The sequence below is a fragment of the Falco rusticolus genome, chromosome 8, assembly GCF_015220075.1.
Source record: "Falco rusticolus isolate bFalRus1 chromosome 8, bFalRus1.pri, whole genome shotgun sequence".
Taxonomy (NCBI): domain Eukaryota; kingdom Metazoa; phylum Chordata; class Aves; order Falconiformes; family Falconidae; genus Falco; species Falco rusticolus.
Window position 1 is genome coordinate 12239248 of NC_051194.1, and position 26085 is coordinate 12265332.

Consider the following 26085-nt stretch of genomic DNA (forward strand, 5'->3'; position numbering starts at 1 on the left):
GCAGGAGTAAATGAACCAATTTTATTTACAATGATTTTACTCATATAAACTATGTCTCCCTAAATCAAGCTCAACCATTTGTGGCTATAAGAAACTTCCATTTCCAGCAGCAGCTTCAGTGATAAAGCCTGGAGATTATTATTATTAATAACACAACAGTGGGAGTCTTTTCATTTTCAAAGCATTTTATGGACAGCAACTGTTTCCCCACAATTACCTGCATGGCAAAGATGGGGAAACTGAGGCAGGGCCCAGTGCTACCTCTCAGAGCTAATGAAGCCTCTCTGGCCCGTGCCATCCAGTGGACACCCTGTGGGACCCCCACAGGCTCCCATTGCCCCCAGGTGTGCAGAGAGCACCCATCTGCACGGGGCGAGCAGCGGCGGGGGCGTTAGCTCCTGCCCTGGAAGCCGGTGCTGCCTCAGCCCATGCTGTCCCTTGGCTGTTTGTAAGTCCCCACCACAAAGCAGCCAGAGCCTGGCGTGCGGCAGCCTTGGCAGCCCGGGCCTGTGGGTGCCACGTGCCCTGGCTGCAGCCCCGGGTTACAGGAGAAAAAGGGGGCTTGATCCAGCAGGGAGGGACCAGCCAACAGCAGCCGGGCAGGGAGCAGGCTCCGGGTTGGGAGGGCACGACAGGGCTGGCTCCCAGCTGGGCACAAGAGGGGCCACCGCCTCCGAACTGTCCTGGGCTAAGAGGGCCCCAAATGGGGAATCCCTCCAGGTCAGTTGCTAATGCACATCTAATACATCGATTATTGCTTTCCCAAGCGAGAAGTGGGTATGTGTGAAACCGAATCCCATTTCTGTCATAGCCTGCTGTCCCCCGAGGGCTCAGCCGCAGCCCTGAGGCTGCGGGAAATTGTCCTGGGGGTGCCAGAGGCCGCTGCCACGTGCTGCCCACCCACGGGATGCTCCCTTGCACTCCCCGTGTGTCTCCCAAGCCCAGGTCTCCCCTACGGTCCTTGCTGGGGAGGTTGTCACCATGGCCAGAGAGACACTGGGCACATGAGGGACATCAGGAGGGAGCAGACAGGAGGGGTTTTGGGGGGGCGCAGGGACAGGGAGCGGGGTGGGAAGGGGGAGCTGTGCTTGCTCACCCCCTGTGCGTTTAGATGGGGGAAATTGCTCCGGATCTTTGCCCAAACTGAAGTTGCCCAAAGCAACAACCCCCGTGGGCAGGCAGGGGGGACGTGGCTGCCACTGGCCCCGCACCCTTCGCGAAAGATTCTGCCGGTGCTGCTGGGGGTGCTCAGTGCCCGGTGTGTGGCAGCACCGGGGGGAGATGCACGGGGTGGGGGGGAACCCCCGGACACCCTCGGCCGTGCAAGGGGTTGGAGGGAGGTGGGTGCTGCACACGGGGCGTCACCAGCCGTGGGGACAAACCGGCCGCCCGCTGGCGGCGGGGACACCCCGGGCGGCCCGCCGGTGCCGTGCCGGGCCGTGCCGGTGCTCGGCGCTGCCGTGCACCGAGGGAGGGGCGGGCGGAGCCATTGGCCGCCCCGCAGCCGAGACCCGGCCCCGCCGGGCGGCCGCTGCCGGTGACACTCGCCCGCCCGCGCCTCCCGGGGCGGCCGGTGCTGCCCGCGGCTCCACGACCATGGACCGTCTCAGCGGTAAGGAGGACCGGGACGGGACCGGGACCGGGACCGGGACCGGGACCTCGACCGGGACCGGCATCCCCTCACCCTGCCGTGCGGGGTGGAGCACACCCGGCATGGTGGAGAGGGGATGCCGGTCCCGGTCCCGGGGAGCTGGGGGTCGCACATCCCTTCCCAGCCGAGTGAGTGCAGCTCACCGGATCGATGTGGGACCCTGCCACCTGGGTGCTTTCGCCCCCCATGAGCCTTGTGGCAGGGCCAGCTGGGACACGAACTGGTGCCAGTTTCCCTTTGCTGGTCAGATGGGTGAAAAGCTGGTGTCTCGTAAACAAGTCTATGGGGTGTAAGCGCTTGTTAGGGAAAATTATGGTTGTGGAAAGGGAGGTGACTGGTGTTTCCAGATGGAGCTGATTGGATCCAGAGAGCTTCCCTAGCTGGGGAAGATGCTGGTGGTCTCGTAAAGCCATGGAGGGCCTGATCCCCACCCTGCTTGGAAGCGGCTGCATTCCCACGTGTGTGATTCTTGCCTTCAGCTTGTGGCATCGGGCTCACGTAGCTGTTAGGCTTTGATCTGGGATATGAATAAACCTGCCAGGGCTTTGGGCCAACTTTGCAGAGAAGGTCCTGGCTTTCTGCTGGAGCTGGCAGGTCCCTGGAGGGAGCAGGGGAAGGCTTTTGGGGGCATTGCTGCTTGCTGCTGCTGAACAGTGGCTTTGGGCTGCAGAGGAGGCGCAGGTGGTGGTATGGTGTGGCCTGGGAGTCCTGGCCCTTGATCAGTCCTCAGGTGCTACAGAAGCACCAGCCAGAAATGATAACACGGGGGCCAGGGGCATCACTCCAGCTCTGTGGGCTGGACCACGCTTCAGTCCCGGGATGGTTCAGGCAGTGCTGTGTCTGCAGCTCTGGGTCAGCACCAGAAAGACCCGAGGGTCAAGAGTTCCCTTTCCCGATGTAAAAGGATGGGGTGGTGTTTCCGCAGTGGAAGCACAGTCATGAGGAGTTTGACTCTTGGGCTGCAGCTCGTGGTGTCAGGGCTGGGAGAGCGGTGTCAGTGCCCAGCGGCACAGGAGGGGACAGGGACGACGGTGACAGGGACAGCCTTCCCCCATGGCTGTGGCTCACCCTGCCTGCCAGCAAGACAGGGTGGCTTTGCTAACTCAGAAGGGTGCTGCTGCAGGAGGGGGATTGTCGTCAAAAGACATGCAATGCCAGAGCTGTCCTTGAAGGCCCCAGAAGACCCCCTTGATGGGGAGAGAGCAGATGGTCTTGGCTTCCCCATTCTTCTGCTGTACAAACTGGTGGGAGTCTACCCTGTTTGCATCCCAGCCCACACTAAAAATCAAACCTGGGACCTCACTGCAGGAAAGGGCAGGAGGTGCCCGGCATGCTGTGGAAACCATCCTGGACTGTCACAGAGATGGAGAGCATGGTGTGGCCACTCCATGGGGAAAGCTGCTCTGCTGTTTTATCCCTCTCACTGGTGTCTGCTATGGTAGCAGCAGCAGTGCCTGCCTACTTTGCTTTGAGCCTTGTAATGGATTGCAGTTGGCACTTGGATAGGTCTTTGCCAATGTAAACCTCATCCAGACCCTCCTGCTCGTCACGCAGAGCTGCTGGATCCCTCTGGGGGGCTGTGGCTCATGGAGGGAAGGTGTGGGGGTCTCACCAGGCTCCCTTTCCCAGCACAAGGGGTGCTGGGTCTCATGATGGGTAGGAGCTCTGTGCCCCATTCCCAGCTTCTGCCTGCTGACAGCCCCTTTCCTTCACCTGGAGCTCTGCTCAGGCCCTGCATGTATCCTAACTTGCTCTTGCTTTAAGATCTGCCAGCTTCTTCATCACTTTCTGTGCTCCATCTGAGCCTGCTTGCTTTCCTCAGCAGGCTGGGCAGCACCTCGTGTGGGGCTCAGCCTACACCAGCAGCTAACCAGGGGAACTGGTGCCCTCAACTGCTTGTGGAGTTGTTTCAGGTTGTGCTGATGGAGAAATGCATATATGTGTGATCTGGGAGGTGATCTGTGCCAGGAGCCTTTGCTCTAGCAGGGCTGTGCTTGCACATGGCTTCTCATCATTAGTGACTTTTCCCTGACCTTTTGTGCCACCAGAATTTAGGTCCTGCACCAAACTTATCTGGGGTCTAAATCCAGCAAAGCCAGTGGAGATGTGTCAGGGATAAACTTGGCTCCAGCTTGCCCACAGGAATGGGGAGGCCATGGGGTTGGTGGGAGGGAGGCCAGATCATTCCTGACCTGCTGCCTGCGAGCTGGCAGCAGGAATCCCACCCGCCCTGCGAACATAGCCCAGTGGAAGGGGGTGCAGTGGGTGAGAAACACAGATCGGGCCAGCTGTTAGTGCGCCAGGCAAGTGCTGAGCTCTCCCCCGCATTGCAGCCATTCCTTCCGCTGAAAACTCAGCTGCCCAGGCCACCGCCTGTTTATAGCCAGGGAGCGTGTGGGGAAGGGGGCTGAGCCCACCGCAGGCTGCCCTGGCCCCACCATGCCAAGCAAAGCTGGGTGGGAGGGCAGCCCCAGGGATGCTGATGCCGAGCAGAGCAGGAAGGCACTGGAGTTCTTTGCCCCTCTGCATCTTCCGATAGCCTTCTGTGTGCAAGGCCGAACTTAACAGGGGGAAATGGGTCTCACTGTAGGTACTGGATCTCTGTTGAAGCCAGCCTGGCTGCTCTGGAGGGACACAGACCCGCCCTGCTGTGCGCATCACAGATGCCTGCTGTGTCAGGGACTGCTGGAGAGGGGAGGGAGCAGGCTGGTGCCCTTAGTGACTGCTGCAGGGGTAGTGTCCTCCAACCAGGGACCCTGGGGACTGTCCTATCTGCCTGAGCTGTCTGGAAAACCTGCCTTTTTCCCGCGTTTGCTCTTGACCTGGAAATGCTGTTTTCCGGCACAAATGTGCTGAGCTGCAAGGCTGACGTGCCCTTAGCTATGGAGCAGCACCGAGCCCCGATGTGCCTGAAATCCCCTGGCCTGCAGCCGGTGGGTAGCTCTTATCCCAGCCCAGGAAAACTTTGTTTAAGGTTTTGAAAAAGTTGTCTCATCTCAAACAGTGGGAAGGCTCTTCAGAGGAGGACAAGGAGCGAAAACTGGGCTGGACTCAAGATTTGCCTGTTGTTCAGTAGCCAAATAACTTGCTGGGAACAGAAGATAACGATTTAGCAGAGTGAAGGCTTGAAGTGGTTTCTGGCATCCCAGGCTCAAGTCCTAACCCCTTAACCCTTCCCTACACCAGCTACTATCCGGTCTGGCACAGCTAAAGCTCTCCCCTGAGAAACACACATCTTCTGGATATAAGGAACCTTAAAATTAATGACACAACTGTCAGCCCTGCAAAATATCTATTAGATGTCACTCTTCCAGGGCAGCAGCAGGACAATTGGGTTGGAAGCCTCCCAAGGAGCTCTGCATTGTCTCTGCCAGCCCAGCCCCACCGCCATACGAACGAGGGGCTGGCACCCCCTGCCAGGGCACCGGCGGGATGAATAGAGCAGGTCCTGCCACCCGCGGTGAGGGCACCCACGCAGCCACCAGCAGCCTGTCTTTTGTCACCCTGCGGCGCTGAAAGCAGAGGCATTCGGAGAGCTCAGGTCCCTCTGCAGATGCTGTGCTGGCAATCTGCAGCCCCCGCAGTGGGGAAGGATGAAAATAACTTCTTTGGCCTTCCCTCCCCCAGGGTCGTGTCCCATCCCGTGTCCCCCCCCCCCCAGCAGCATGGCTGCTGCACTCCCTTCCATTTTTGCTCCTGATATGCCTCCCATCGCATCAAAGGCAGGCTCTCTTACATTTCGTAACAGTTTGGAACGAAAACAGATCTTTGCTGCAAGGGATTTCCATGCTCAAAATACTTTTTTTTTTGTTTGAAGTGGGTTTTATGTGCATGTGATCCTGGAAGTGATAAGGGGAAGCTCTGGGAGACGCTGGTATTCTCTGATAGCTGGCAATTAACAGGAGATGTGTAAGGAGCAGCTTGAAGAATGAGTTTGACTTTCTTCTGGGTTTTTTTGAACATTAAACCCACCCAATTCGGTGATGGGGGAACAGCCCCTTTTTGGCTCCTCATCCATTGGGTTCAGCCTCCCATTTTATGTGGTCCCAGTGTCATCTTATACTTTGGGAAACCGAGGTTTTAAAGGACAGAGCCAGGAATAGAAGGTAGGTAGCAACAGGTCTGATAGCTGGCTTTTGTGTCCTGGAGTTAAAAGCAGATATGGTGAACCAGTCCCAGCACTGACGGAGCCATTGGCAATAACCAGACCAGTCACATCTTCCCCTGTGCTCAAGCTTGTCCTCTTTCCTGTGGGGATAAACTGGCTTTCCTGCTTCTCCACCCCCGCCCCGCAGGGGTTAAGCGGGTAGGAAACGCTGCTGTCGGTGGTGGCCTTGCTGCTGCACCTGATGCTCCCGGCAGAGCTGGGCAAGGGAAGGAAACGGAAGGGCTGTTCTCAGCTGAGAAAATACACTTATCCTGCCCTCCGAGGGTCCTCCGGGGCAGCACGGCCCCAGCCCCCAAATGCAGAGACCCTCTGCCATGCCCTGGCTCAGGAACATCGCTTTCCTGCAGGGACAGGGCTGAGGTAGCCACTGCGAGGGTCCCGGTCCTCTGCCAGGCAGGGGGGACTAGTGCCCAGCACAGGTCCCGAGCTCCTGGGCATTGCCAGGGGCAGGGCAGGGATGCTAACGCAGGAAGCTGGATGCTAGTCTCCCTCCTCCTGACTCTGTGGAGATATTTCTCCCACAGCGGGTCTGTGGTTTCTCCTCCCACTGCTTCTGAAAAGAGGGGTCCACATCATGCAATGCAGCTGAAAGCATTTGGGAAAGTGGAGCTGGCTGGTGGCTAATCCACCAGCTCCTTCCTGCAAATCCCATGTCATCCCTGCCCAGACCCTCCTAGGTGAGGGTCCTGTACCCCCCTTTGCTTCTGAGGGTCAAGGCACAACCACCTCGTATAACTTTTCTTCCTAGAATGTGTCTCCCTGACCAGCCTCCCCACGTCTCGCTCCTGCAGGTTAGGTATTGCATCCGAGATATTTTGGATCTGTGCTTCAGGGAATGGGGATGTACAGGACACAGAGAGCAGCCTTTTGGGATGCTGCGAGCTTTTCACCTCTGTCAGTGGGGCTGGGGTGTCCATTTTTGAGACTGGGGGGCTGGAGGACCCACCCAGCCCTGGGTGGTAATGTGGCCGTGCCTGCCTGGGTGCAGGGCAGTGGGGGGGGCATGCCTGCAGGAGAGCCGTCATCAGCACCTGGGTGCTGAGTCAGTGGGTTCCCTTCCCAGCACCATGCCTGCAATTAGCTGTAATTCCTGCTGTCCTGGAGACTGAGGTTTGGTGGAGATGAAGGGCTACAGAAAGGTGAGAGCTGCTGTCACCCCCAGCTCCAAGAGAGCAGCAGGCAGGAATGTATGACCCAGGGAGGATGCCCGGTGCTCTGCCCGCCGCCGACGGTGGCTACAGGGATGGGCAAAGGGCTGTGGCACCAGTCCCAGGGCCTCTCCTGATGCTGGAGGCGAGCCCAGGCCAACCTGCTGCTGTCTGTGCTGTGGAGTTTGTTTGGAAAAGGCCGACACCAAAATTTTGGTTGGAGAACACACAGTTTATTCTGGGTTCTGACTAATCCTAACATCTCCCCTCTGCCTGAAGCTTGTTTTTTATACATTACTCAGCAGGTCTCACCCCTGCCTGACTATTCCTTTAAAGGGCATCTCAAACCTCTCTTTTTCATTCATTATTTAAACACATTCTCTAGCCAGCAGCCTCTGAGCCCAGCTCCCTGGCTGGCCCAGCAGAGCATCCTGCCATACGCTCACTGAGGCTGGCACTGAGGTTTGAAGCATAGCCTGGAAGTACTGAACCTGTTCCACATTTATTTGTAGACTAATTGTGTTGACTGGGCTGAGCTGTGGCTGGAAACAACTCATACTCCTGGGGCTAGGAGCCCCCTGAGGTTCAGGAGTGCAGGGCAGGCAGAGGGAGGAGGCTGCCAGTGCCCTGCCTGGGGATGCAAACAGGGTCACTCAGCAGCATCTCACTTAGGTGCTTTTATTTGCTCAACTTCTTGCTGTGCTCGGCAGTAAGAAAGGACGATTCAGAAACCACCCCCTCCTCCTCCTCCGGGGTGGGGGCAGCTGCAGCCTCTTTAGGTCAGAGGGGTAAAGTTTGCTTTTGGTGAGCTAAAGCAAACCACCAGAGTCTTCTCCAAGAGGTGAAGAAAGGGCTGCTAAGCCATCAGCAGAGGGGGAGCAGCCCCTGGAGAAGGGGTCCTGCTGCAGTACGGGGCACTGGAGGGTCATTATCTGCCTGGGTCACAGAAGGTGTTTGTGGGTAATTTAATCAGCCTGTTAATTATTACCTGTACCACTTGTGAAGCTGCTCTGCTTTGATGCAAGCTGCTGTGAGGAAGGACGTACCCTGCAGCCCAGCAAGGGCTGCCCTGGGTGTTTCTTCCAGCAACCATACCAGTTCAGAGAGCCTTGGCCCTTCTGATACCCTGTGGCTGTGTTGGGGGCTCCCTGGGGAGGTGACACTCCTCTGTGAGTCACTGCCCCAGGGGACTGGGGCACCAAGCAGAGCACGCCGGGTGTGGATGCTGCAGCCCTCAGGGAAGGCTACGGCACTGGGCATGTGGTTGCTGGAGCTGAGCAGGAGATTTTTCACCTGAAGCCATGCTCTGCATGTGGGCATCACCAGGAGACCCTCAACCCAGCTTGGGGCTTCAGCTGCAGAGCAGCACCCCTCCCTCTGGGCCATGCTGCGAGGGATGGGCTGCTGGCAGAGGGCTGGGTGGGAAGGGAACTACCATGATCCCCTTGTCCTCCAGCTTCTCTTTTAATCCAGTTTTATAGAGAAGAGGCTTGACTGGCCCCACAGCAGTGAGCAATGGTTTCTGCCATGTGTGAGCTGGCAGGGGCGTGAGTGTGGGTGGGAATCTTTGCCCTTTGCAAGCTCTGTCAGCCTGTAATTACACTTCTTTCTATTCAGGACTCCTGTTTTCTAGTTTAAGACTGTGAGGAAGATGTGGAACTCTATCTTCTCCAGAAAAGAGTGCACTAGGATAGGGATGTTTGGAGTCCTGCTTCTGTGTCTGATTCCCTTGTACCTGGCTGGGTGCATTGGGCAAAGCACCAACCCCAGGCATGCACTGCAGCTCCCCTTGCTCCTCTCCCCATTTTGGGATGTGGTGTGGACTCTGAGAAACCCCTTCTGTGCAGAGGGCCAGGGTGAAGCAGGAAGACTTGAGGAGAGCCTGGCTGAGAGGTGGCCCTGCCGCTTGGCCCCAGGTTGGACTTGCTTCTCGGCTGGTCTCTGCTGGAGCAGGCAAGCTGCTGGGAGCAGGGCCACGCGATAAGGCTTTCTGCAGAGCTATTTATACTGAGGAGATGAGCTACTGCTGGCAAAGGAGCTGGGCCAGACACAGGACCCTTCACACAAGCACTGCTGAAAGTGGCTGAGCTGGCCGTGCCACTGGAGCTGTGCTAGGAAAGGAATCCCTCCCCAAACTGGTGTCAGCATCGGGGTGGGCATCTGGAGCAGATGGGGCCGCAGATGAAGGAGGTTCAGCAGGCACAGCCAGGGCAGTCTTCCTGCTATTTAAGCTCTCTGGTTGCTCATCTCCCTGTCTCCCAGGGCTGAAGCAGGATGGGGGGGCCCTGCAAACCCTGCGGGCTCCTTTGTGTAAGGGGGGAAGCCAGCTGGGGTCTGCACTGTGAGGGAGTGCTGGCGGGGGGACCTTCTGCTTCCTTGAGCAAGCAGGTTTCACGTTCATCTCCCGGGACTGATTTGCCAAGGTTATCAGCTAAGGATATTAGTTACTGCAAGGTCACGGTGTTGAGAGCCCCAGGATGTGTGTGTCCCTGCCCTGTCTGCTGCAGCCTGGCTTGGCGGGGCACTGGGTGTGCTGTGGGGAGGTGGTAGCGAGGTGCTGGGAGGTTGGGGTTCAAGTTAAAAGGTTTGAGCTCACCTTGTGCTGTGCAACATTCAGGGATGCTGCAACGCCTGAGTTGGGAACTGCTGGGGTGCAGGGACATCTGCCAGGGTCCTGGGGCTAACAGCAAGGGGGTTAATCACAGCGAGGGGTGAGAAGAGGCACCAGCTGGGGCATTTGGAGAGCCAGGAGGGGTGGAGGGCTCCTGGCTATGCAGGAGCCAGCCCCAAGCACTCAGGCTCCTGCTGACATTGTTGGATTCAGAGTCAGAGGCGCTTCCCCCATCCACCCCACTCAAGGGGCCCTTGTTTCCAGGGAGGAGATGATTCATGTGCATTGAGTGGCCCCTTAGCAAATCTTCCACTGTTACGGGATGTTGCCAGAGCCCAAGTGTGAGCATTCACAGTTGGCTGTTCTCTAAAAACCCTCCGGGCTGGAGCACACCAAATTGCTCCGTAGCTGTATGGGGGCAGCTGCACTGGGAGGAGGAGGTACTTTCCAGGCTGGCACCCCTGGCCCCACCAGCCCATCCCAGTCATCCCAGTTTGCCCCACACCCAGCTGGTGATGGCTGGCTGGGAAGCTGAGCCTGGCTGGCAGGGATGCCCTGCTTGCCCCTGGCACCTCCCAGGGGCTCAGCGCTGCCCTGCCCCTCTCCTGCCTGCTTGGCAGGGCGCTCCTCCTGCCCGCACCAGAGGAGCGGTAGCTGCAGGCAGGGTGCAGGCAGGCAGCAAGTTTGTCCTCCTGTCTTCTGCACAAAGGAACAATTCTGGGAGCCCTGCGCCACCCCCGCCGAGGCACTTCCTTGCCGGCTGCATGCCTGCCTCCTCCCCATCGGAAAGAAACCTCCTTAGGAATGGGTATGGGAACAGGAACTGCCCCGGGAGCTCAGCAAAGAGCTCGGGAGGCCGTGGCCTTCCTCGGGGAGCAGTGCTGGGGAACGCTGGCCCTGCTGGGGTGGGAAGCAGCATGCTGGGGCTGGAGGGGGCTGTCAGTACCCACTTCGGGCATCATCCCTCTGGTGATGCCCACAGCCCGTGCTGGGGGCAGGAGGAGGCTGGGGGCAGGCAGCGAGGTATGGAGGCGCGTCCCAGCGCCCGGGTGGCTCTTGCAAGTGGGTCGACATCAGCCTGTGGAGAGGTCAGAGTGGTTTGTGTGCTGCAAGCAACTCCTGCAGCGCTGGGTCTGTTTGTCCCACAGGGTAGGTGACTTCTCTGCAGGGCTCCTCCTGGGGCTGGGGCGCCTCCACCACTGTCACTGGGTGCTGGGGTAGCCCTTGACTATGCCCCCTTCCCTGGCCCACTCCCCACCTATTTATGGCATCCCAGGAGCTATAAACGTTTGTTTACTGCTGGTGGTGGTTCAAAGCAGCCCTGCGCAGGCAGCAGTGTCCCAGGGCCCTGCCCGCACCAACAGGAAGGATTTATTTTTGCTTGGTTTTTATTTTAGTTACAAACAATGGCTGTTACATCCAGCATCCGACTTCCCCCTGCCCCCCCCCAACCCCAGCCTTCACCTGGTGTTGGAGGAAGCATGGCTGGGGCAGGCAGAGGACAGGGGCCCCAGTATATCTCCCACTGCAGCAGCCTCGCAGCGTTAAGATGCTGTGAAACAGCATCTCCCCTCCTCGGGGCTCTCTTCCAGGCTGCAGACCAGCTTTGCTTGGGGTGACAGCTCCACGTGCATTGTCTTATCCCTCCCCCTGCAAAAGCTGGGTCTGTACAGCAGGAAACTTCTGCTTTGGCTTGGCTGGAGCCTCTTCCTCCTCCTCCTCCTCTTCCTCCTCTCTGCAGGTTGCTGGAGCAAGTCCTGATTTTTGCTCCTGTGATGGAGCAGAGGCCAGGGAGGGGGAGATGGGCTCTGCAGCTGCAGGCTACACCCAGCCTCTTATCTCCATGCTGTGGAAGCAGGTCCCTGAGGCGGGGGAGTGCTCATGGGGTCTGAAAATAGAGCTGGCCTGGGTGCAGAGTTGAGAGAGGTGGTAGGGTGCTGGAGGGGACACAGCTCCTCTGCCAGCAACATGCCTGGTGCTGCTTCTAGGGCAGACTTTAGCAACAGAGGAAATGCTGCCTTGTTGTCCTGAACGGCAGCAGCATCCTAGTGCTGGTGACCCAGCTCACCCCATCCCAGCAAAGCTGCCCTGGGTCCCCAGCCCATCCAGCCCAAGTTAGCTAATGCTAAAGCCATCTGCTGCCACAGCTCCTGGCCTTACCAGGCTCAGAGACCTCACTGACACCTCCTCATCCTGCCACGGCAGTGAAACAGGCTGCAGAAGTGGAGTGGAGTGAGTTTCTGGAAGGGGATGCTGGTGCCTCTCCCTGTCCTGCAATGTCCGTGTCCGAAGCCTGAGCCCAGCGGAACAGTACAACCCCACAAGATTTCAGCTGCAAGAAGCTCCAGAAGAAAGCAGCAGGTGGAAGCCATTTGTTAGCACCAGTGACAGGCTCGAGGCTGGAGGTGTCCCACCAGTGAGGCAGTGGCTCAGCAAGTGGGGGACGCAAGGTCCCTTTTTGCCTGCATCACCTGCTCAGCGCCTGCAGCCACTCTGCCATGCTGCCTTCCCCCCAGAAGCCCTTTGATGTCCTGCTGTCCCCTCAGTTCCTGGGCTCCACGGTTTCACACAGAGGTTGCCAGAGCCCCTGCGGGCAGGGCTGTGCACTGACACCAGCACCCACCGTCAGCACATGAGCCCAGTCCCCTGCCCGCCGTGGCGTGGGCACGAATACCCGCTGGTGCGGGGTCTGTGCTCACTCCTGCCAGCTATTGCAGAAGTAACGTGCTGGCCCTTCATCTCCAGGTGACCCTGGGTTGGTCACAGTGGCCCCCCCCTCCCCTCCCCTCCACAAAGCAACCCTGAAGCAATCTCCCCTTGCTTCCTGCAGTCACCCCATTAACCTTATTTAGGCTGGAAGCCTAACGAGCGTAGGAAATTAATTCCTTCCCTTTCTCCACTCCCCCAGGCAGAGGCTGGGCTCAGCAGGCTCTGCACACTCCTGGGATCACAGGCCTCTTTGACTGCCCCCCCCCCGCCCCCGCCCCTTGTATTTTGGAGGATGTTTAACAAGGGAGATGGAGGGGACAGCTCAGCTGGGGGGAAACAAAGGCGCCTTCAGTGCTCGCCCCGCACCGTGCTCCGTGCGCCCCGGCTCAGAGCTGGCGCTTGGGGCATTGCGGATGAGCTCACCCGCCTGCCATGCCGGGCGACAAGCCTCACTTATCAGGCACTCTCGTTTCTTGTGCACAGTAAGGTCTCCTCGCCACACATGCCACCTGCTTTGTCACTATTAATTGCAATCTGCTTGCAGTTTTGCCCTCTGTTGGTCTGAAGCCTTGACACAAGAGCTGGTGGCTGTGATGGGAGATGTCCTGAACACAGCAGGGGATGGGGATGCTGGTGAGCGCCATGGCCTAGGTTTCTGTGTGTTTTGGGAAGCTGATGTAGGGAATGTGCATGGTCCTCATCTCCTCTGTGGGAGCTCATGGCCAGCTGAGAGCCTGCTGAGCTAGGGCAGCAGGAAGATGGGTGTCTCCGAGATGCTTGCAGGCACTGGGCAGACAGGGAAGCATCTTGCTTTTTGTTCCAGCTGCTTCCTTGCTGGTCCCCTGCCCTGCCAAGCCTCTCAGGGGAAGATGCTCACTTGGCCTTGAGACCACCGCACTGCTGAGCAGGAGCCTGTGCAGCACCAAACATCCCAGGGAGGATCTTCCCCTCTTCCCTTCCTGCCTCTGCAGAGGGACAAGGAGAGGGCCATGGGAGCTGAGTCCTCGCCCTTGCTCATCATGCACATGAGGTTCTCATATGGCCACAGCAGGTCCCCAACCCGGTAGGTGCATGCTGGAGGGGGGCAGCAAGCAGACCATCACCAGGACCTAGGTCCCACGGCTGCCTGTCTGCTGTCGGATGTGTTTCCAGCTCAAGGAGCAGAAGCCCCATGCCCCCTGTGGTTGTCCTCTCCTTCCCTGTGGGCTGGGGGATGCTGCCAGCTCTCCAGGTTTGCTTGTTCCTTCTGGAACTGTGCTGAGGCTTCACCCCCTGCCTGGGGAATACCTGTCCTGGTTTGGCCTGCCCATGGGAGATGGGCACCGGCAAAACTGCTTTTGCTGAAAGGGCTGAGGCTGCTGTTTAGCTTGGCACTGGGGAGGGAGGAGGAAGCAGAAGGTCTGTGGAGATAGAAGCCCATCAGCTGGGATGGCAGGAAGAGACTTGTGAGCCACATCCTGCCTTGCATCCTGGGGAGGCAGAGATTTGGGGCTGGGCACGCTGCCTCCTTGCCCAGAGGCTCATCTTGGCTGGGCGCTGATCCGCACCAACCCACTCATGTTGGGCTTCCCTTCAGCCAAAAACCTTTGAAACAGCAGTTGGTTTTACTGCACTGGCGCAGCAGTGCCAGCCTGCTTCCACCAGTCCTGTGAGACTCGCTCCGTGCCATGGCTTGCAGGTGGACACCCAAAATCCTGGGTCAAACCTGTAGCAGCCCAGTTTTTGATGGGTGTTGGGTAGGGTGGATATGGTGTTTGGATAGGGCCCAGCAGAAGCTCATTAAAAAATATGGGTAATGAGGATCCCATCAGCTGCAGCAGCACAGCTTCCTGCCCTTCCCCTGGGAAATATGTCCCATGCCAGCCCTCGCTGCTGCCCAGCTCTGCTCTGCTGGGCCCCTTTCCCTGGCAGAGCCCGGAGGAGCTGGAGTGGGGACAGGTACAACCTGAGCAGGGTGTCCCTGATGCTCCATGCTGCCAGGGCACACAACCTCCCCTCCTTGCAAGCAATCCCCATCAGTCAGCATGTCCGAGCTGCCTCTGTGGCCACCTCCTCCCCGGGAGACCCAAAGCCAGCTGTGTGCTGCCTCAGCTGTGCCGCAATGACTTTTTGTCGTTGCCAAGAGAAGGGAACCTGCTCACGCTTGCACTGGAAGAAACAGCAGCTTCCCCACACACACACCCCCCAGCCCCTCCATAGTCTCCAGGGCTGTAGGTTTGCTGGTGTCCCTGAGCTTGGCCTCTCCAGAACAGGTCGTCTCCTGCAGGAGCTACCCCTGGATGCAAGTGGAGCTGGGCAGGTGCATGGTCCTGGGTAAAACAGGAGCTTGGCTTTGGATCCACCTTAGTTTTGTCTTATCCTGCTCAGAGAAGATAAGTACAGGAAGACACCTGGGATGAGGATCTCGGTGACCATGCAGAATTGAGGCTGTGGGAGCTCATGAGAGATTTGGAGTCCAGAGCTTGCCTTGTTCAAGTCCTTCCCATCCTTCCCATCCCTGGCCAACACGTTTTCCCAAAGCTGCCAGTCAGGTGCTGCCAGCACCATAAATACTGCTTTTAGTGATGAATTTCTTTTGTAGCCCTGCTCTGATATGCAAAAACCCAAGTGTGTTCTGGAGCCTTGCTGCCCAGGTAACCCCACAGCTGCACTGTGCTTTTGGTTTGTAAAAACTAACCCATGAGTCAGCATATCAAAGAGAAGACCCACAATTTTATGTGCTGTGCCTGTGATCGTGATTTGCAGTAAATCGTCTTTTCCTGCTTTTTGCTGGGCTCTCCCTATCTCCCCTGCCTGGTTCTACCTGCTGGGCTGATGCTGTATTCAGGTGTAGCAGCAGGCCAGGAGCTGGCGGGTACTGGGATCCCATACACTGAGAAGTGGATGAGCGGTGGCTTCTGGTGTGGTTCCTCTTTGCCAAGATTTCAGCTGCTCTGACCCTCTTGGAAGTCTCTGGGGCTGTGTGTGTTGGACTGAGGCTCAGCTAACACAGAGCTGGGTGGGGAAAGCCCCTCCTGTGCCGCAGTTCCTGTCCCATCCCCGGGGGTCTTTCAGGTGCCTGTGTAGGGCAGGGACTGTCCCTAGGGGCAGTGACTCCATGCCTGGAGGGAAGAGTGGAGTGGCCTTTGGGCAGTGTGGATGAGTTGAGATGATACAAGGGAAGAGCGACAGCAGGGCAGGGGAGCTGCTGGTGGTGAGCGTGGGGAGGAAGGCTCTAGCCTGTGTATGAAGACCCTGTGGAGGTGGCACTGGGCTGGGGGATCATGGGCGGTCTGAGCACAGCAGGGGCATATGAATATTCCCCAGCAGGCAAGGGGTGGGAGGATGTCTCCCTGGGCAGCATTGCCAGGTGGCTCTGGAGATGGCATCCGTGTTTCCTTTCCTTCCTTCCTTCCTTCCTTCCTTCCTTCCTTCCCTCCATCACCACCCAGTGCCCATCACAGTGGGGGGACACCAGTAGCAGTACACTGTCGGGCAGACAGAGGTGTGGTTTTATCTGCATGGAACAACGTGTGTGCTGAGCCCTTTGATAGCAGTCCAGTAACCTGCAGAGCTGGTGTTTCCATTCACAGGCTCAGCAGGCTGCATCCCAGCGTCTGCGTGCAAGTGGTAGAGCTTGTGCGTGGAAGGAGCACATATGCACTTAGCAAACACCACCTCAACCATGCTGGACCAGCTGGCAAAGACCCCCATCCTGGGCTCTTCCATACATTCCAGACCCTTCAGCTCTGTCTTAACCCCAGCACCCTGACACCACCCTGGGTGACGGGCTTTTTCCTGCTCCCCCCAGTACTGGACCAGCTCGTGCCAGAGCTCAGTGTCTTGCTCAAGCTGCTGGACCATGAGTACCTGAGTGCCACCACACAGGAGAAGAAGCTCGCCGTTTCCACCATCCTGCAGAAGCTGCAGCCACCCTCAGGTCTGTGTCCTGCTCCTGCAGTGCCCAGTGGCTGTCCCCAGGGGCAGTGGGTGTTCCCAGCAGCTGCCCCAGGGGGTCCTGGCCAAAACCCCAGCAGGGCAGGGAAAAGCTTCTGCAGGGCAGGGATGAGCTGCCTCTGTGCCCAGCAGCCGGCACCTGCTCAGCCCCCTCCAGTCACTTTACTCCCCACGCTTGCTTCCCAGCTTCTCCCCGCCCCGGGTGCAGAGTCTGGCGTCAGCCCTGCCATGGCTGCAGGGGGGCTGCTCCCTGCGGAAACGCTGCTTCGCAGAGGTCTTCCTGCCAGTGGTTTCTGCTGAGTGCAGGGGTTTCCGCTGGAAGGCCAGGAGGGCTGTGCACCTGGGGCTTCACAGCCTCCCCACCTTCCTGCCCTCCTTGGGGCGGGGGCAGCATCCCTGGTGGCTTCTCCCCTCCCTGCACGCCTGCTCCAGAGGTGACACAGCGGGGTGAACTGGCCTGTGTCCTTGGGCTGGTGTTTGTGGGGAGGAGGAGTGCCATTGCTCACCCCGGCCGCCCTGCCCACCCTTGAGCTGACGGCATCCCCCTCACTCCTAGGGAAGGATGTGGACTACATGTATGTCAACACGGCATCCCTGGGCAATGGCACCAGCTTCGTGGAGTCTCTCTTTGAGGAGTTTGGTATGTGTGGCCAACTAGGAGTGATGGCCCAGGGGTCCCACTGGGTGGGTGCAGTGCTGGTCCTGGTGTCCCCGGTAACAGCAGAGGCTCTTGGGGCACCCCAGGGAAGGAATGTGAAAGCTGTGGCCTTGTGTCTGGGGTGGGCATCATCACCCCGGGTGCTTGTTCCTCCTTCCCTGTAGCTGTTTGGCAGCTGGCCACAGGGGCTCCATGCACCACCTGTGTTTACCAGTGGTGCCCATCTCCCAGCACCTTTCCAGTGAAGGGCCATGGGGGTCCCTGGAAGGCATGGCTGGGGAGGCCAGCTGGGCAGTTCCCTGCTCCCTTCACTCTCTTCGCTTACCCTTGGGCAGATTGTGACCTGCGGGATCTCCAGGACATGCAGGAAGAGGATGGGGACACCAGTGATGGCGTTGGCTTGGAGCTGGCGAGGAGCCAGCAGGCAAAAACTGTAAGTCCCTGAATGCCAGCCTGCGAGGTCTGCTCTGCACCTGCATGGGGAGGTGGCGGTGGCTGGGGCTGGGACCTCCTCCTGTCCCTTACCACAGTAGCTGCTGGGACTCTTGACCCTCTCCACTGCCGGGCTAACACCGGTGGTGTTTCTGCTGCAGGTTCCTGTGGACCCTGCTCCACCGCTGCCCACCACCCCCCCGCCCGAGGATTACTACGAGGAAGCCCTGCCCCTTGGCCCTGGCAAGGCCCCCGAGTACATCACCTCCCGCAGTGAGTCCCACTCTGCACCAGGGTGTCAGGAGGGTGGGAAGAGCCCCACAAGCTGCCCGCTGCATCCCCCTGCCTGCCTGGCAAAGCAGGCAGCCTTTTGGCAGGCATGACAGCTCGTCCTGGGGAAGGAAATGTCGCTGCTCCCACCGGCATCGCTCAGTCCCACTCCCTTCCCATTCTGCTGTGCTGTTATTGCAAGGAGTTGTTTGCTCCAGCTCAGCTGGGAAGGCGTGATGTGGAGAGATCAGAGCCATGGGGGGACCGATCCTGAGATGCCCTGGGAGGATGTGCTTTGCTCTGCCCCAGCTTGCAGGCTTGCTGCTTGGAGCATGGTTGTGGGGGAAAACAGGTGTAATAGCCCCAGCTGCCCTCTGATTCCTCTGCAGACAGCTCCAGCCCTCCCAACTCCATTGAGGATGGCTATTACGAGGATGCAGACAGCAACTACCCTGTGACCAGGATGAACGGGGAGCAAAAAAACTCCTGTAGGTATCCCAGTGCCCTCGCCAGGGAGGGGAGAACTTCAGCAAAGTTCAGCCCCGAGTTGGGGACTTGAGCACTGGGCTGGGAGCCCATGGGGTTGAGGCTGGAGAACCTCTTGCACGTCAGAGAGCTTTTTGCTGGGCAAAAAGCAAGGAGCGTGGAGTGCTGTTTGTCATGCAAGCCAGAGCCGTTGTGCTGTGGAAGGGATGTAGTCAGTGCCATGTCTGTCACCAGCGTGGGGAAGGGATGTCCCTGCCTATGCAGCTCTCATGCCCTGCATGAGCTGCCCTTGCCACAGCAGAGGAGGACTAAGGCAGGGATACCACTGCAGAGACCTGCTCCTCCGTGTGCAGGAGGTGTGGGGCAGAGGGCCAGCAGCTGATCCTCTGTTGCAGGTAGAAGGTTTAATCCAGGCTTTCGAAGTTTGAGCCTTGCAAAGAAATAAGCCAGCCCAGGGATTCGGATAGATGCACCTGGGACTGGCATTTGGCCCACGAGCATCCTGCCTGGTTTGGAAGGGAAATGGAGATGGCTGGGGTCAAAGTGCTGCTGTCTTCAGAGGATGACATGGAGTCCATCCATCCCAGCACCCAGCGCAGGCTCTGTGCTGGAGCCCTCTGGGCATGGGGAGCCCTGGTAGAGTGCGAGCGTGCCTGGCAGGCAGGGCCCCAGGGTGCCATTCGGGGTGACTCGCCTGCTTCCTTCCAGACAATGACTCCGATGCAATGAGCAGCTCTTATGAGTCGTATGATGAGGAGGAGGAGGAGGGGAAGGGCCAGCAGCTGACACACCAGTGGCCGTCAGAGGAAGCCTCCATGAACCTGGTGAAGGATTGCAGGATTTGTGCTTTCCTCTTGCGCAAGAAGCGCTTCGGACAGTGGGCCAAGCAGCTCACCGTCATACGGGACAGCAAACTGCTGGTGAGCCCAGAGCTAGTGGGGGACACAAACCCATTGGTGGGCTATGAGGGTGGTTGGGTCCAAGCTGAAGAAAAATAGCACTATCCAAGCCAAGACCCCACCACAAGGCTGCCGCTTCCCTGTAGCACATACAGAGACTGCCCTCACTTCCCTTGCAAACAAATGGAGGGCTCCCTTTTTTGGGATTCCGTGGAGTGAGAGGGCACCCTGCAGCCCTCCACCACCAAGGCAGTTGTAGAGACTGAGCCACCTCTATCTGTGCCACCTGTGAGGGACCCCAACTCTGCCCAGCACGGCAGTGGGACAGGCAGGTTTTGGCTGAGCCCTGAGCAATTCTCTTTGCTTCCCCTAGTGCTACAAAAGCTCCAAGGACCGACAGCCACACATGGAGGTGCCTCTGGGCACCTGCAACGTCATCTATGTCCCCAAGGACGGGCGGCGCAAGAAGCACGAGCTGCGGTTCTCGCTGCCCGGGGCTGAGGCGCTGGTGCTGGCGGTGCAGAGCAAGGAGCAGGCTGAAGAGTGGCTGAAGGTACCACAGCTGCCCCACACTTCACCTGGGGGGCCGCAGACTCTCCTTGGCATCCTCCCTGGCTGAGCTGGGGAGGGGGCTGCCTTGGGAAAGGGGTGCAAGACCTCCCTGGCTGAGGTGGGGAAGGGGGCTTTGTTCCTGTCTCTTATCAGCTGGGGGAGGGGGTCCTGGCCAGCCACTTCCAGGGCCTGGGCGTCTCCGCGCTGATAGCCCCCACGGGGTGGGGATGTTTGCTCTCCTTCTCTTCCCCATGGCCCTTTCCTGCCTTTGTTCAGGGGCAGGAGGCGGGGGCCACAGGGAAGGGGCCATGGTGGGAAAGGAGCCTCTGTGCACACCACAAGCCTAGCTGTTACCCCAGATGTGGGAGAACAGGTTTATTTTACGTGGCCAGGGCAAGCCACACTGCGCCTGACTGAAACAGAAGGTCATGAGGTGTCTGTGCTGGCAGCGACGAGCCCAAGTTCCTCACCTCTGAAATTTCCAAAACCTCTGACAAAATCTGCAAAACTGGTTGCCGTTTTGAAGGGGCCAAGGTGTGTGCAATCCCCCAGGCAAGCTGGGCTTGTGCCCCAAGCAGGGCTCGCTGTCCTGTCCTGCAGAGACCAGGACCTCTCTCCCCATGGTTCAGCCCCGTGAGATGGAAGTGTACTGAGCTAGGGAAAGTAGCCCCGGCCCTCGGGTCTGTTTTAAATGGCTGCTGGGGCCTGTCTCCGCAGGTGATAAAGGAAGCCAGCAGTCCGGCAGCGGGTGGGATGGAAGCCCCTACCTCCCCGGTGATGCCGTGCAAGATGGACCTGGATAAGGTAATGGTTTCTAACTGCCCTGCCGAAGTGCTGCGTGGTGGCTGAGCCTGAGGAATGTGGCTGGGGGAGCACTGAGCTCCTGGTGCTGCGTCAGGAGTCCTTCCCATTCTCACAGCAGCTCTGTGGGACCGATGGGGCTCCCCTGATGCCAGGGACACCCCAGCCTTGCGCAGGAGGGACAAGCGGCCAATAGTGGCCTTTGCTAGGGGCTAAACAGGGGCACACTGCTGATGGGGTGCCTGCTCTGCTCCCCCCACAGCGGCTGTCGCAGGAGAAGCACACCTCCGACTCAGACAGCGTGGCGACGGGTGAGACCAGCTCCCCAGCGGCCCGCAGAGAGCCCAGTGAGCACGGTACAGCCCCTTCCCCAGCCATGCAGGCTGTCCCCCTGGCTGGGGCAGCCAGCTGTGTGCACCACAGCTGGGGAGCATCCTCTTGCAGTGAAGGGGGATGCCGTGACACATGCCAGGGGCACACAGCTACCCTGTTCTCCTTCCAGGGAAAGGCAAAAAGAGTGGCTTGGCTGACCTGAAGGGCTCGATGAGCCGGGCGGCAGGGAAGAAGATCACCAGGATCATCAGCTTCTCCAAGAAGAAGCCTTCCCCTGAGGACACACAGACCTCCTCCACTGATGAAGACATCCCCTGCTGCGGTTTGTGTGGGCCGGGAGCAGAGACAGGATTCAGCTCATGTGGGGCTGGGAGCAGTGGGAAGCTGGCATCCTTCCCCCCAGCCTGGCTATACAGGGGGCAGGAGAGGGGTAAAAGGGGTGGTGGGGTTGGAGCAAGCTCACTGAGCTGCTGGATGGCTGTGACACTGCCTCACACTGTGAAATGTTGCCCAGTCTTGGGTCTGCAGATTCCTGTGGTGCATGGGGAAGGGGCAAGGGGTCACCTGTGTCCCAGAAAACAGGGCCAGGTGACTATGTGGCACTAGGCTGGCACCTCACCTGGCCCAGGGTGTCCCAGCTGGCTCTCTCTGGGGAAACTGAGGCACAGAAGGACCAGCTGAGTAGGGAGCCATGCCATAACCTCTGGGCAGCCATGTCTTGTTAAAGCCTGCCCAAGGTCTGGCTGAACAGGCGCTGAGACCCTTCCCTCGGCTCTGCCACCCCCCAGGCTACCTCAGCGTCCTGGTTAACCAGTGCTGGAAGGAGCGCTGGTGTCGCCTGAAGGGCAACACCCTCTACTTCCACAAGGACTGCACCGACCTGCGGACCCATGTGAATGCCATTGTCCTCCGGGGCTGCGAGGTGGTCCCAGGGCTGGGCCCCAAACACCCCTTCGCCTTTCGCATCCTTCGCAAAGGGCAGGAGGTGGCTGCGCTGGAGGTGAGCAGGCTGCAGGGCAGGCCGGGTGCACCGATCCAGTGAGGGGGGGTTGCCAAGCTGGGGGAGCATCTCCTATGATGATCAACACTTGCATGCAAGCAGTGCCTTGTTTTCTCCTCTCCTCACATTCAGGAAGCCCAGGGCATCATTTGAGTGAGCCAGGGGCAGCCACAGGTATTTGCCAGCTGGAGGCAGGGAGGAGGCTGGCAGGGCTGAAGCAGGCAGGGTACAGGGGGTGGCAGCTGGTTTGGGCCTGGGACCTCCTGCATGTGCCTTTGTACTTTCTTTTGGACCCTCCTAAGTCTTGCACATATGCTTCGTGTCAGAGAGTGCTCCTCCACAGTGGGGCTTTGCAATGGGAGGCAGGAGCAAGGGCAAGGGGCTGGGAGCTGGGCACGCACCCCAACCCTTTTCTTTCCTGCAGGCAAGCTGCTCTGAAGACCTGGGCCGCTGGCTGGGTCTCCTCTTGGTGGAGACAGGCTCGCAGACAGCACCGGAGGCCTTGCACTATGACTATGTGGATGTGGAGATGATTGCCAACATAGTGACAGCCGTGAGGCACTCCTACCTGTAAGGCTGTCCTCCTGCTGGGCCACGGGCTGGGGAGGGGCTGTGCTGGGGGCAGAGCCTTGGGCTGGGGATGGTGACCCTCAACCCTGTGTGCTCCTTAGGAAAGGCATGGGCTGAGACATGGTTTGTGCTGTGATCTTGGGGAGAGCCAGTGTCCCAGGCGTTGGTGGTTCCCAAAGCAGGGCGGTTTCCCTTGGGCGGGATGGAAAGCAGGTGTGTAGGGTAGAGTAGGGTAGGGTAGAGCACTCATGAGCAAAGCCGGGAGAGCAATGCAGGAATCCCTCAGAGATGGAAGGGCTCACTGAGGAGCTGTCAAGGATGCCCTGGAACGGAAGACCCTATCCCTCTTCCTGCAGGTGGGCCAGCTCTTCCCAGGATCACCGGCCAGACTCCTCCCGTGTGGTGTACGATGATGTCCCCTATGAGAAAGTTCAGGTGAGTGCAGCTCCATGGCTTGCCCTCTCCCTCCACTGCAGAAGATGACCTGGGGAGCCTTGGCCAGGCTGTGATGGCCCTGCAGGCATTTCACATGCTCTCCCTCCTGTCCCTGCCGCAGGCCGAGGAGGAGCCAGGGCGGCCAGCAGGAGCCCAGGTGAAGCGCCACGCGTCCTCCTGCAGCGAGAAGTCACGGCGGGTGGACCCGCAGGTGAAAGTGAAGAGGCATGCATCGAGTGAGTGGGGGACCTCAGCCACAAAGCTCTGTGGGGAGACCCTGGCCAGTGCAGGAGGATGCTGTTTCCCCAAGGGCGTCTGCAGCCAGGCTGGGGCTGGCTGGCTCTGGCACATGGGTGATGAGTTGTGCTGCCCCAGCTCGGCTGGACCGCAGGTGACACTGGCACAGCCGGGGCCAGAGCCTTCATGATGGGTTCCCCTTGTGCATGCAGATGCCAACCAGTACAGGTACGGGAAGAACCGGGCTGAGGAGGATGCCAGGCGATTTCTGACAGAGAAGGAGAAGCTGGAGAAGGAGAAAGCATCGATCCGCAGCGAGCTGGTGTTGCTGAGGAAAGAGAAGCGAGAGTTGCGGGAAGCCATGAAGGGCAGCACGGGTAGGTTGGTGCCATCCAAGGGCTGTGGCTGCTCGAAGGCACTGTGGTGCAGGGGGAGGGCTGCAGAGCTGGGGTGGGATGGGGATGCTGGGCTGGCCACGGCATTGCGGCCGCGCTGGGCTGGCTGCCGCGTGCTGCCGGGCTGGCAGCTCCATCTAGCGTCCCTGTCCAGGTCGATGGGTGGCTTTTCCATCCCCATGGCCTCACGCCCGGGCAAAGGCGCTGAGCCGGGTGCGCTTCTGCAAGCAGGGACGAAGCTGCAGGACCTGGAGCAGCGGGTGGTGGAGCTGGAGGAGCAGTGCCGGCAGAAGGAGGAGCGCCGCGTCGACCTGGAGCTCAAGCTGACAGAAGTGAAGGAGCGGCTGAAGCAGTCGCTGGCAGGAGGGCCAGCCCTGGGGCTGGCTGTGACCAGCAAGGCTGAGAATGGGGTACGCATCCGTTCTTCCTCGCTCTTGTAGCCCCAGCTTCCTTCAGCAACAGTGCTTGGGGTGACAGGGGGAGCAGCACGTGGGGAAGAGGGGGCGTCCCTGCTACTTTGTCCCATTGTGGACAGAGGTGGGAAGCAAAGCATCAATTAGGTTTGGCCACATCAGTTTTGACTTCGTGACAGTTTGTGCTTTTATTTTTCCCTGGCTGTCCTTGCTCCCAGGTCTCCTAAGGCCTCTTTCTTCTCACTCTCTGTTTTGCACAGGAAGCTACAAACAAGTCAAACGGGAACCCCCCTGAGCACCTGGTCCCTGTTAACTGTGCAGCTGAACTGAGGAAGAGAAGTCCCTCCATCCTCCCTGCCAACAAGGGAAACGTGCTGCGGAAGGCCAAGGTCCTGTTTCGCTCTCCCTCTCCTCCCTGGCCCCATGAGAAATCTTGGCCTTCATCCTGTCCCCCCTCTTGACCATGAAACCTGGGGACTGGGGATGCTCCCTACCCCAAGAGGAAGGAGTATTGCCAGGGTCCCCTGCATCCAGGCTGACCCAGCACAGTGGCACTCACTGCTGGCATGAGCCCAGCTTGTGGGGAGATCTGGGGGGACAGGGCTGGGGGAGGCAGGGGGAAGAGCAGCACTTCTACAATGCCTGGGGCAGCAGTGACCCCAGCCTTTGAAGATGTTGGAGCTGTCCAAAGCCCCCAGTAAGGAGGGATGCCCTTGAACGGCTCAGTGCTCGCTTCTCCAGTGTTGTGTCCTCATCCTCTGCTTTTTTTCATTGCTCTGCAGGAATGGGAAAAGAAGCAGACTTAAGCCGGGCTGCGGGAATGCTTGCCAAGCCCCTGACAGACACTGGGGCTCATGGAGGAGCTACAAGCCCCCTTTCTCCGAGGCGCTGGGAAGGTGCTGGGAAGGCATGGGGGAAGAGATGCTTTCCCACACCCCACCAACTGCAGCACCATCTGCCTTTACACTATAAACCATGGGGAAGGGGGCGGGAGGGGGATTTGGGAGGCGGGTGGGAAAGGGGAGTCCTTTGTGGATCAAGGTCGAATACTACTGGGAAATCCATTTCTGGGGGGAGCCTCCTCCAGGCCAGGAGTTCAGCACAAGGTGTGTGTGCCCGTGGTGGTGCATAAGGAAATGGGGGAGAGCCCAGGGGCTGGCAGTGGCACTGCCAAGCAGGTGCTCCAATTTATCAGGATCAGTGTGTGCCATCCTGGGGATGCTGGGGGTCAGACTAACACTTTCCAAAGCAACCACGGACTTGCTGGGTTTTTTTGGCCCCCTCAGCGTTGGAGTTCACAAACTGTTCAGGACTGGATACTTTGGAGACGCCGATCATTTGCCCCGCTTGCTGCTCACAGCTCTGCAGGATTTCATCTCAGGGTTTCGCATGTCTCAAGCTTACTATGCCTCAACCAAGTGCCCTTGTCCAATATTTCCTTCTTGTCCTCCAGGCAGAAAGGGTGAGGGCACGCTGGCTTCCTCTGGGAATGAACAAAGCTCAAGTGTCAGCATCTGAAAGCAGATTAACAGTGGACACCTTTCAACCTTGCTAAACAGCTTAGAAGTGCCACAAAGGGCTGAGGCTGGAGGCAGCCTGGCTCTCTCTGCCCTAGCCCCATGCTAGCTTTCGGGGGAGCAGGGCAAGGGACAGGGTTGTCTCTGGGCCAACAGTGCATTCACACTATTGCTGCTGGAGTCAGTCAGTTTGCCAAGGCATGTGATCAAAATGGAGCGAGGGGAAGTTTAATTATTTTTTTTTAAAAGGTGCTTTCAAATGCAGGATAGGAACAGAAAAGAGAAATAGAGGAAGGTCATTTAGCAGAGGCAGAAACAAGGGACAGGAATGTAAAGGAAAGACCCAGGCTTTTGTGCTGGGAACAAGGAAGCGGTCCCATCACCCACTCATCCTAATGACTGCCACAATTAACCTTTGGAGCTCCCTCTTTCAAAGCCCTCTTGTTAGTAACTAGGTAAGCAGCTTTTAATAAAAATGCTGGCGCTGGCCGGCTGTAGGGAAGCACAGTGGGTAAACCACTCCTGCTCACAGTGAAATGGGCCAGGGTGGGCCTGGGGTGGGCTTGGCACCCCTGCAGCAGTGGCTGCCAGGGCAGGCAGGCTGGGTGAATCTCATACACTGGGTTAGTGATGGCAGCTAGCTCAGAGCTGTGAGCTTAGCTGCCTACTACCCAGGCTGGAGGGGCTCCCCAGCTCCCAGGGATGAGGTGCTGGAAAGCTCCATTCCCCAACAGTGCTTGTCCTCTTCTCGGCAGCAGCTTCCCTGTGCTGATTGTCATTGCTCTTGTCCCCTCTGGGACCAGGAGCCACACCATCCTGTTTCACTTTGAAAAGCGGTAAAAACCTTCTCTTCAAAGCATCACT

The 26085-nt window shown here is 58.8% G+C and overlaps 1 protein-coding gene across 3 annotated transcripts; it reads left to right on the forward strand.

Annotated features, from left to right (window-relative positions):
* Positions 1-1516: 1516 nt before the first annotated feature.
* AFAP1L1 (actin filament associated protein 1 like 1) lies at positions 1517-24682 on the forward strand. Of its 3 annotated transcripts, none has more exons than XM_037398691.1 (19): positions 1517-1612; positions 16078-16206; positions 16780-16863; positions 17217-17314; positions 17475-17586; positions 17973-18071; positions 18778-18989; positions 19342-19521; positions 20238-20324; positions 20584-20677; positions 20824-20976; positions 21443-21654; positions 22079-22224; positions 22581-22659; positions 22781-22895; positions 23109-23273; positions 23520-23701; positions 23965-24093; positions 24487-24682. In XM_037398691.1, exons 1-19 carry the CDS (start codon positions 1597-1599, stop codon positions 24508-24510), a joined length of 2316 nt encoding a protein of 771 aa, XP_037254588.1. In that variant the 5' UTR covers positions 1517-1596; the 3' UTR covers positions 24511-24682. The 3 variants fall into 3 exon arrangements, with proteins under 3 accessions (XP_037254588.1, XP_037254589.1, XP_037254590.1); XM_037398692.1 differs by having other exon boundaries at positions 23523-23701; XM_037398693.1 differs by having other exon boundaries at positions 20584-20668.
* Positions 24683-26085: the final 1403 nt, after the last annotated feature.

Bases quoted from the DNA above. Each gene is read 5' to 3' on its own strand.
- AFAP1L1 (XM_037398691.1), top strand. The intron at 20,325-20,583 runs GTAATGGTTTCT...CTCCCCCCACAG, and splicing joins GCAAGATGGACCTGGATAAG to CGGCTGTCGCAGGAGAAGCA. The intron at 23,274-23,519 runs GTAGGTTGGTGC...CGCTTCTGCAAG, and splicing joins AGCCATGAAGGGCAGCACGG to CAGGGACGAAGCTGCAGGAC.